This window comes from Propithecus coquereli, unplaced genomic scaffold (assembly GCF_000956105.1).
Source record: "Propithecus coquereli isolate 6110/MARCELLA unplaced genomic scaffold, Pcoq_1.0 Scaffold3, whole genome shotgun sequence".
Classification (NCBI taxonomy): Eukaryota; Metazoa; Chordata; class Mammalia; order Primates; family Indriidae; genus Propithecus; species Propithecus coquereli.
In genome coordinates, this window is record NW_012148618.1 from 5,293,434 (window position 1) to 5,304,873 (window position 11,440).

The 11,440-nt window shown below is 41.0% G+C and overlaps 1 protein-coding gene across 1 annotated transcript; it reads left to right on the forward strand.

The window, feature by feature from the left end:
• The first annotated feature begins 1,018 nt into the window (after window positions 1–1,018).
• Window positions 1,019–11,169, forward strand: LOC105814360 (transmembrane and coiled-coil domain-containing protein 5B-like). The gene is made up of 11 exons (XM_012649288.1): window positions 1,019–1,053; window positions 1,723–1,872; window positions 2,172–2,289; window positions 2,605–2,655; window positions 3,350–3,418; window positions 4,513–4,569; window positions 5,062–5,121; window positions 5,650–5,714; window positions 9,904–9,979; window positions 10,205–10,248; window positions 10,971–11,169. The coding sequence occupies exons 1-11, from the start codon at window positions 1,019–1,021 to the stop codon at window positions 11,167–11,169; spliced, it is 924 nt and encodes a 307-aa protein (XP_012504742.1).
• The last annotated feature ends 271 nt before the right edge of the window (window positions 11,170–11,440 follow it).

Below are 11,440 nucleotides of genomic sequence, written 5' to 3' on the forward strand. Positions count from 1 at the left end.
ACATGCTGCCCCACCCAGCCAGAGAGGACAGGTCCAGCTGTGTGTGGAGAACTCAATCAGCAAGGCAATGCCTTTACTGAAAGTTCTGACGTCCAGTTGGAAATCTCTGTTGGGAGCAGAAGAAATCTCAGTGGGGAAGAGAAGGGTGAGCTCCAAGGGCATCATCACAGCCTGGGACGTCTTATGTGTAAAGACAGTGGAAAAAAAAGGAAAATGCAGAGACAGTGATGAAAGAAGAAAGAGGTGGGAGAAGAAATTGAAAAGGGAATTAAAACAAAAAAGCTTCAAAGGGAAAAGAAAAGAAGAGAAGATGGAACGTGAAAGGAGAAGAGAGTTTTGGTAGTCTACTTTTCTTAGATTGGATTTGGTCCTGAATTTAAGTTTTGTTGTGATGGTTAGGAGATGCCATGCCTGAGAGCCTGATGTGCATTTCTTCCTTCCAGTGGTTGTATCCTATTGCCCATGCTGCTGTTTCTGCTGCTCTTTCAGGGGGCAGCTCAGCCTGTGATACCTAGAGCTCACTGGAAAGTAGGATGGTGATAGACTAATAGAAATCAGGCTGCCAACTTTGTAGTAACCTCTGACTCTATTATATTTTTTTCTAAGTTTCCCTGAAGTTTTGGGTTACAAATAAAATCTCAGCATATTTGTCAATAGACGTACATGAGTACCCTTAGCACTTTACCTGTGACAGAACAAATGCAGGAAAGAAATGCAAAAGGTAGCCAAAGTAGAAAATTTTGAAAAAAAAAAAAGATTTCTGTACTCCAGTGGGATTCATGTATGAGATTTTAAATTAAAATATGACCTGATGTATTGAACTGTAGCTTGTGAAAAATATTTCAATTGGTTCTAGAGAGCAAGAGAGTATAGAAGACTTGGGTTTCTTCTTGGCTCTATGTTGCCTCAACACGATGTTTACTTTTTACCTGCTCCTTCTGGGGCCAACTACTACGTTGGCCATTAGGGACTTTGTTCCCATAACAAATGTTTGTACTAACATTTTAGGAAATCTACAATGGAAGAAGTTGTACAGAACCCATTGGATGATGTGTAAGTAATGAGAATAATGAAAGAGTTCAGTACAGGAACCACTGTGGGAAGAGTCGGGCGATACCGTAAGGAAGAAGACCTAGATTGTGCAGCACATCACTCCCTCATGGCTGAGGAGTCCTCCTACGGAGAAGGAACTTTTGTTTCATTTCTCTGTACTTCATCAGACTGATGCGGGGGGTGTTGAGCTAATGTCTCAAACAGAAAATCAGTCTTATTTTGGGAAAAGACCCATTCCCCTTCATGCCCCCCACCCAGTTCATGCACCCACCTGATTGGGTTAGAAGATTTTCAAGTCTGTACAAAAGGAGACTGAAGAAGTTCCTGTCCCTTGCAGGTGTCACTTGGATTCCGCATACTGAATATAAAATTTTTGAAAACTAGTATGTTAGAGTATAAGTATTCATATGAAAAAATATTTCTTTTGCTTCATAAAAGGTTTGTGTGTTAGTGGGTTTCACTTTTACTATTTAAAATTAAAATGTGATTCCACTCCAGGAATTTATGCAAAACACTGTAGAAATCAATTTATCATGGAAAATAAAGTGGAGCGGGTTAGGCTTATTAATGACCAAAGACGGGGGATGAATAAGATTACAGGGGAAAGTCTTCTTAGGGCTCTTATGTTTTCCTGTCCTGAGTTAGGTAATGAAAATGATTTTTCTATAGGCAGGAATTGATGGAAATACCAACATTAGCAGTCATAAAACAGAACCTTGACTACCTGAACTCAGAACTTGAAAAGGACCTGCAGAGACTGGATGAGGCAAATCTGGTTCTTCTTAGAAAAATTCAAGAGAAAGAAGAAAGTATTCAAAGGTCAGCCTTTGTAGTTGGTGAGGGAAGGGCTTCTTCTCACTTGCATGTCCCTTGGGATACAGAGAAGGTGGGAGGAAATTTCACTTCTTCGAATCCTGGTATGTTATTTACATCCTGAAACATTCATGTAGTTCATGTATAGAGTTTTGCATTAAATTTCCACATTAGGTCGGCATTTTGTTGTCACTGCATTTGGTAGTTTCTTCAAGTCCCTGAGACTTAGGCAGTAGCTTCTCCGGATGGGACCCAGGCAGCTTTCTTAGGACTGATCCACACCCAGGTGACTTTATATTTTTCAGTCTGGAAAGAGAGATTACCCTGTCACTAGGACAAGCCAAAGAGAGGGATGAGTTGAACCATCTCGTGTCTAAGCAAGAGGAAGCCCTGAGGGACCTGGGATTAGAGACAGCAAAGCTGGTAAGGAGATGTCTAGAAACCAACTGTCAGATGCATTTTGCTCTCATCCTGCCCCTCTCTCTCTCTCTTTCCCAAGGGATCATCCCACGTCCATCGCTTCTATACATGTAGAAATCACAGCTGTTTAAGAGAGTGCTCTGGGAATGAAGCACTGGGCACGGGGGCTGGGGGCTCTGTGCCCGGATCCACTGTGTGGGGCCAGAGTGCACTTTTCCCACTTGATACCCTGACCCCCAGATATTATTTCATGGTGTAGTGGGAGGGAAGACATGAGAGCAGAGCAGCTTTGACCCCCCGACTTCCTTCTTCCCACAGGAAAAAAGTAATAAGGTCCTAAGCAGAAATGTGGTGGAGCTTCAGAAGAAGGTAAGAGGGGTGGGAGGCTGAGTTTCTGAGGGCCCTGGGATCCCTAAGAACATCATATTCACAAGAAACAGACTGGCGGAGTGGGCTGGGAGCATGTGGGAGGGGTCCTGGGCACAATCCGACAAGGAAATGCATTTATATACCCAAGGATGGGCTGCTGTCCTCACCACAAATTCCACCCTTGAAACGAGGCTCATTTCCTAGGAATCCCAATAGAGTTGTCTTCTTCCCGAACTCTTCAGTTGGAAAGACTGGAGAGTGGGCAACCAGCAAAATCTGTGTTCTCCCTCCCCTCTGCCACCTTTCTAATTTTAGAACAGACTCTGACTAATGCCACCATTTGTTCTCTGGGAATTACAGATGTGGCCAGAGGGCTAAAGGATTGTAGAAGGGAAAAAAGATTTACCCTCCTTCCCCAACCACTCTGCCCCATTCTCTCTTCTGTCTCTCACCACCCTCCTCTCCTCACTGTGCCATAGCTTCCATGCACTGTGGAACAAAAAGGTCTGTCCAGCTAGCATGAAGTTAGGCAGCCTCCGTAGGGAGCAGGGGACACTTTTCCATCAAGCTTCTATCCGGGACCTGAACTAGTTAACCGCCACTCTGCAGCCTGGGACTCCCAAGTCTGCCACCTTCCCAGGTTTTCACGTCTGTGTGCCTTACTTAGTTCATGATTTTTGGAATGGTATTTCAGATTTCAAGGAGGTTTAAAAATGTTGGCCCTGAAAAAGGAGCCCTAAAGCAGATCTTGGCAGAAGTGAAGGTGAGTAGAAAAGCAAACCTAGAGATTTTCTGGTAGATATGTCGATTCCAGGTTCTGGGAGAAATTGTTCTCAAGCAGTCCTGTAAGCTATATGCTCTTATGTCCATGTGCTTATCGGAGGCGAGCCCATGTCCTTTATTCCCTGCAATGAATGAGCCAATGTCCTTTACTCCTGTGGCCTGTGAGGCATTCATAATGTTACTAGTTACACTAGAAACAGAGATGACTGCAGTGTATCAAAGTGGAGGGAATTGCTCAGGGGTCCTCATCATCCATCTGAATGGCCATTGGGACCTGCCCTCCAGAAGTTGATGATCTAAATGAGGACATACAAATACAGATATTCAAGTAGGAAGGAAATATTAAATCCTGCAATTATACAGGAAATGTGTCATGATCTTATCTGATTTTCCAACCGCTGGCCTGAAGGCCAAAGAAGTTTTATTTTTTAAATTTATTTTTATTTTATTTTTTTCTCTACTAGAAGGCAAACCCACTGAGAACATATTTTCTATGTTGTTTGCTTCTGTCTCCCTAGTGCCTAGAACAGTGCTGGGCATGGAGTAGATGTCCAATAAATATTTGTTCAATGAATGAATGAATTGGATGCCCAGTAGGAGGCAAAAACCTTATTAGGAAGCTCTTCGAAGATTTATGTGGCAAATATGGTGATTTGGCTGAGCCTACCATACAAGAGCTCCACTGTCCTATGTTTTTCTCTGAAAAAGAGAAGCAAGGTTTCTCCTTTGTTCCCTGTGTAACTCAGAGGGCATGCCGGTGTGCCCTATGAAATATGAGTGGGAAAAAGAGCTTGGTGAGCTCACTGAATGAGGAGTTAATCTACTGAGGCTTAAATGTCAGCTCTGCCACCGTGACTTTTAAACCAGTTATGTACTTAACTTCTCCATGCCATCGTCTCATCTGTAAAATGGTAATAACAGTGCCCACCCTAAATTGTTAATTTCATATGTCCTCAATGCATGATAGCCATTATTATCATCCTCTCTGCTGGTCTGGAGAGGGTGATAATTCCACATTTGCCTTCCACAAAAGAATGACATTCACTTTCTGTCATCACTCATTGTCTTCCATAGGTGAGACTACAAAAGTCAACAGAGTCCTGTGCCAAGCAAGAGAAGCAGCTGGTCAAGGTAGAGGCAGTGTGTCTTCCCCTGAGAATCTACCCAGGATACAAATGAGAGTGAATCCCAGGGGTCTTAGAAACGGAACTGCTTGAGGCGTGGAATGGGGAGGAGCTGGAACATCTGACAAATGAATTTCTGATTCTCATGCGGGTGAAGGGAAAGAAAACTTCTATTAAAAGTACTGGTCTTACCATTTTTACGGACTCCTCTACCTCTAATACCATTGTTGAATCCCAAAACTAACTGCCTCAAAGCATCCCCTCATATTTCACCTGAGAGGCGTATTACAACCTGGGCAAACACTTTCCTTTGCTCAAATTAGACCATGCGTGTGATTGATGAGATGACCTCTTTGTGACGTAGTTGTTTTCCCTTCAAGTAAGGAGTTGCTAGGCAACCAGCCAACTGTCCAATACACCAGACAGGGCTGCAGGGAACAGCCTAGGTTTGGTTCTGATTTAACTCATGGGGTTTGTTAATGTTCTTTCTTTCTTTCAGACAGAGAGTGACTATCAATCCGTGTATCAGCTCTGCGAGGACCAGGCCCACTACATAAAGGTATCCCACCTCTGGGGGAGAAGTCAGAGTATAGGCAGAATTTCTCCAAGGCCATGAGTTCCTTGATTTCTCATTAGGCTAGAATCTGCCACTGGGGAAAGTGCTTTATATACAACAGCAACAACAACAAAACAGATGTATGTTAAAGATTTACTTTGTACCAGGTACTGTGCTAAGCACTCAACATACAGTATTTTTCTCAATCAATTTTTCCAATACTCTGTGAGGATGACACTGATATGATCTTTCAAGGAGGAAGGGAACATGCTCTGGGGAACACAGCTGGTAAATGTCAGAGCTGGGATTTGAATACAAGCAGAGTCCCGAGTGAGAACTCCTTTTGTCCCCATTTATCCTTTCTGGTCACTAATAGCTCTCAATGTTTTATTAGAACACTGTCCTACTTGTATGTTCACACTGATGCACACACCATTCAGAAAATACACAGCAGAATATTTTTATTAATGACATTGTAATAAAATATGGAAATTCTCATTTATGACAAGTATTTTTTTATTTCATGGGAAGAAATACCAGCAAATTCTGAGGCATATAGAAAAGGAAAAGGAAGTGCTGCTTCTTGAAAAAGAAATGTAAGTTTGGAAGAATGGCTTCCCCGATGGACTGAAGTGACAGTCCTGGGCATTCTTTGAAAGGCAAAGTATTTCTCAGAACAGTGTGAGTCACCATGTAAATGGCCTCCAACAAGTCATCTCTGTCAGCCTCTGCTCCATGATCTAGACTGAAAAGCCATCAGCATTCAGGCTTTTCTCTTGCCTTCCTCTGCAACTGGTGTTTTAAAAGTCTCTTTTTTATGTGCTTTTCATACGTCCTCAGCTGAGTCCGAGTCCTAAACATTGATTCAAGCTATGTTCGGACAGGAAGAGTTATAGTAAAAGAGACCTAAAGGCCCAGAAATGTTTCTCCATATGCTTTCCCAGGACATGGTGGACCCACCAGTCTGGCTGGGGGACCCAGTGATGCTCTTTTATACTCTTTTTGCATGGACTGTATGTCTCAAGACTTATCACACTTTCCTTTGGTTTGTTTATATTTTTAAATTATATTATATATTATATAATACCCATAGAGTGCACAAATCTTAAGTATATAGCTTGCTGAATTTTTATACATGTATATACACATGTTAACACCATTCAGATCAAGATATAGAATATTTTGAGTACCCCAGAAGTCACCCTGTGCCCTCCTGTTAGTCAATACTCCTTGCAAAAGTAACCACTACTCTGATTGCCATCATTTTTTAAATCTGTTCTTGAACTTTATATAAATTGAGTATGCTGTTGTTGTGTCTGGCTTTCACTGAGATTCACCCACATTGCCACATTTGACTGTGGTTTATTCTTTTTTATGGATATATAGTATTCCACTGTATAAATATGGCACAATGTATCTATTCTACTGCTGATGAACATTTTTGTTATTTCCAGTTTGGAGATGTTAAAGTTGCTACAAGCACTCTTGCACATGTCCTTTGGTGTACATAATCACTCGTTTCTCTTGGGTATATGCCAAGGAGTGGGATTGCTGGGTCATGGGATATACATGTCTTTGGTTTACTAGGTAAGCCAAATTATTTTCCAAAGTGGCTGTATCAATATCTTCCCCCACAAGAAATGTATGAGAGTTCTAGCTATGTCCTCACTTTTATTATACTTGGTATTTGCAGTCTATAATTGTAGTCATTTTGGCAGGGAGGGTTTAGTGATATATAATTTTGATTTTGACAATGTATTTCATTACTGATTACTACTGATGTTATATAGCTTTTCAAATGCTTATTGGAAATTTGACTTCCCCTTTTGTGACATGTCTTTTGCCTACATTTGGGAGATTGTTAGTCTTTTTTTTATTGATTTTCAGGAGTTCCTTATATATTTTTTAAAAGATCCTTTGTCAAATATATGTACTATGGTCTATTCTATAGCTTTCCTTTTTTGGTTTCTTAATGGCAGTTTTGATTAATAATAGTTCTTAATTTAAAAAAATCCAATCCATCAAATTTGTCAACTCTTTTTTGCTTAGGCTTTCTTTAGGTCATAAAACTACTCTCCTATGATTTCCCTTAGAATTTTTATTATTTTACCTTTTACACTTAGGTTTACCTGGAATTTATTTTTTTTCTGTGGTGTGAGGTAGAGATTAAGATTCATCTTTTTCTGTATGGGTATCCAATTGGTCCAGCACCATTTATTGAAAAGCACATGTATTTGCAGTGGTGCCTTGTTTTATAAGTCAGGTGCCCATATATGTGTGAGTCTGTCAAGGTGTACTTTACTTTGTGCAATTGTCTATGTCTCTATCCTTGTGCCAATATTACTCTGTTTTAATTCCTGTAGCTTTAAGTCTTGATATATGGTAGCTTAATTCCTGCAATTTGGTTGTTCTTCTTTAAGATTATCTTGGCTATTCTTATCCCCTTGAATTTCCACATACATTTCAAAATCAGTTTTTCAATTTCTACAAAAGAAAAGTTTTGTAGAATAAAAGATAAATTTGGAGGATACTTAATATCTATGCAATCGTTTTCCAAGTCATGACATTTTTATCCCTCTATTTGTTTAGATCTTTGATATCTCACGATAAAATTTTGTAGTTTTCTGTGTAGTATTCTTGTTTGTTTGTTTTTTTGAGACAGAGTCTCGCTCTGTCAACCTGGGTAGAGTACTGTGGCATCAGCCTAGCTCATAGTGACCTCTAACTCTGGGGCTCAAGTAATCCTCCTGCCTCAGCCTCCTGAGTAGCTGGGACTACAGGCGTGCACCACCATGCCTGGCTAATTTTTTCTATATATTTTTAGGTGTCCAGCTAATTGCTTTCTATTTTTAGTAGAGACGGGGTCTTGCTCTTGCTCAGGCTGGTCTCAAACTCCTGACCTCAAGAGATCCTCCTGCCTCAGCCTCCCAGAGTGCTAGGATTATAGGCATGAGGCACTGCGCCCTGCCTGTGTAGTGTTCATATACATCTTTCATCAGATTTATTCCTAGGTCTTTGATATGTTTGATGCTACTGTGAATGGTATATTTGTTCATTTGATTTTCTAATTGATTAACACTAATGTACAGAAATGCAATGGATTTCTATATATTGAACTCGTACGATCAACCTTGCTGAATTCACTTATTTCTAATAATTTGTAGATTCTTTAGATTTTCACCTACAAATAAGGACAATTGTATTCTTTCCTTTTCAATCTTTGTTTTTTTTCTTGCTTTATTGCATTAGCTATGACTTTTAATACAATATAGACCTGTGGGATAGCTGTGGACATCCCTGACTTTTTACTGAACTCAGAGGGAAAAAGTTTAATATTTCACCATTAAGTGTGCATGTTGTGTAGCTTTCTCATAGATATCCTTTATCAGATTAAGACACTTCTCTTTTATTTTGAATTTGCTGAGTGTTTTTATCATGGCAGGAATTAAATTTTATTAAATGCTTTTTTTGCATTATCAATTGAAAATATCATGTTTTTTCCCTTGCAAATATACCAGTACCCCTTCATGTTTAATAAGCCTTGAACACCAACTCTTGCTCCCAGCGCTGCACGCATACTCCAATCTTTGCTCAAATTTTTTGGCACCTTCTACTTTCTGGGATTTCTTGGAATCTTAAGCTATACATGTACAGCTTAGGAGCCAGTTGCCACCCTGAGAGGAGATTCCAGGCAGATATTTGAACTCACTTCTCCGTGGTCTTGCATTTCGACATCTGTCTCCTCAGCCAAGTGATGCTGCCACTTGCTGCTTGGACTCTATGCCCCTGCACCACAATTTGGCAAATGTTCTGGGGGAAAGGCCTGGATGAATGAGGAGCTCATCTCAGTGTGCTTTACTTCACTCAGGGTTTGTATTCCTTCGAATTCTGACTACATTCTCCAATGCATTCAGACAGCAATTGAACATTTTGTCCAGTTTCTATAGTCAGCTAGTTCGACACAAGCTATTCCATTGTGGCAAGAACCAGGGGGCTGTGCTACTTCTCCCTTTTCTCCTCTATATGGTGATTACACAAAGAAATTCCCAAGAAAATGACAAGTAAGCTTTTATTGGACCAGACCCTCTGATAGAAAATAACTAAACTCTGGAAAACGAAACAAAATAAAACAAAACAAATGAATAAAGGTAAGAAGGCATTGGGGAGTCAATAAAATCAGGCAGATTCTAGAGGGGAGTCCACACTTGGCAAAAGAAAATAGCAGGAGATTATTTCCCATTTTTATAGCTTCTAGCCTGAGGACAGGCTGACCTTGGTATGTAAGAGGCCGCTAAAACACTGAGAGAAAACCTTCAGTCTTTCTGGGCAAAAAACTAGAGGATAGAGTTTGAGGCAGCAGAAGATACTGGAAAGAAAGTAAAGAACCAGACATGAGGAGTCCCTAATTTTATGTTTAAACTCTGCCCAAATCTCTGACTAGACCTCCAAACTCCATGATCAGGGCAATCTGTGAGCAGTCCAGCTAAGGATATTAGACCTAGCCCGACATTGGAGCTGCCACTAAGAGATAAACTTTGCAGTTTGAATCCAGCAGCAGGGTTATATCAGGCTTAGTCTTCATTGAGTGTTTTCCTCTTCAGAATGAATCACATGTTCTGGTTCTCTTTGTAAGTTAAGCAATTGTAGATTTCGAATGTTGAGCATTGTGAATGTTATCAAGAATTTAGAATATGAAGCATAGATGTTGTATGACTTAGAAAAGCACCTTTCATAAGCCCTTTAGATTATGTTATATAATCCTTGGCTGTGATTTTTTCTACCCAGATCCAAAGCCCAGAATAACTCCTCCCAAGTAGTAAAACCTGGGTCAATTCTGGTGGAAACCATCCAAAGCAACATGGTAAGTCTTCCCTGTCCCAAGGTGAGGTTTTCCTCTATCCTTTCCCTCCCCTGGGATTTCTCTCTGCCTCTTTTTTAAATAACCCTAGATTTAGGAAATAATGAAATTCAGTTCCTTGCTCCACACCATGGCAGCTAGGAGGTGGCAGAGCCAGGATTCAATCCCAGGCAGCCAAACTACAGGGTCTCCACTCTTCCATAACTGTGGTTTTTGTTCTTTCTACAGGAGAAGACCATTATCAAGAAACAGAAGAGACTCTTTTGGTACAGGTAAATGGAAGGATCTCTGTTTTTACCTAGGCTAGGCCCCATTTCACTCTGCAGGTAACCTGGTAAGGGCTGAAAGAATCAGGATAAACACATCCGTTGAACAGAAAATATCAGGCAGCCCCAGATTTCTCTGAACCCTTCCTCCCACAGAGTCATAACACCAGAGTTACACAGTTATAAATAGCTGGAAGAATTTGTGGCTGTTTCTGAGAAGGTTCAGGATGAAGTCTATAAATTGCATTTTACTTTTAATTTCCATTCTTACGATCCTTGGTATGGTCACTTTCTATTTTTCAGGTCCTGAACCTGGTAAACTCTGCTATACTCTTTGTTGGTAAAAGAGTTCAGGGTGCACTCATTTCCTTAGTTCTTTTATCATAGGCTGAAAAATTTTAGGAAAAAGAAATCCCTTGAATTCTTTGTGCCTTTGCTTTTTAAATTTTTTCTCCTTTTGTACCTCCAACTTTTCTATATGGACATCTATTCTGTTGGAGGACATATACATCAGGAGGGCTGTATTAATTTCTGACCACTGCATCACTCTTTTTCTGTATTCGTCTGTTCCCCACTCTCACCCTCTGTGTCCCCTTTCCCCACTTTCCCCATTAGTTTTGCCTGAAAAAAGCAATTCACCAGCCATTTATGAGTGTGAGGTTCACCTCCCACTGCTTGACCTTGGGCTGTCTCTCCGCACCGTGCCAATGATGAATGTCTCTTTGCAGGCACTTCCCGTGGCTTGTCTTCATGGCCATGATCTTCATTAGGCTACTGGATTACATGTTTTTCCACCTGCAAGACCTAAACCCAGACCTTCTTGTGGATGTCCTGCCCATGATAGTGAGCAGGGGCACCTTGAAGAGGCTGACGGATGTCTTATTTCCCTTCCTCACTCTAGAGGTGGAAGAAGTCCTACCGCACTAGTCTAGGGGGAGGGTGCTGGGGACCCTGAACCACACCTGAGTGCTGTGGCCCCACATAGGGGGTGAGCCAGGAAGGAAGTGAGAGCCTTTGACTCAGAGCTGCTACTTGACATCTGATCTTTTCATTTTATTCTTTCCTTGCTCTCCCTCCGGAGTCCCTCTTTCAAATAAAGAATATGTTTGACCAGAGTCTACTGTGTTGGTCTGTGAATTTGGTCTGTGAAGAGTCCTGGGGCCTCACTAGGCACTCACAGGTTCCACCCTGTGCTGTT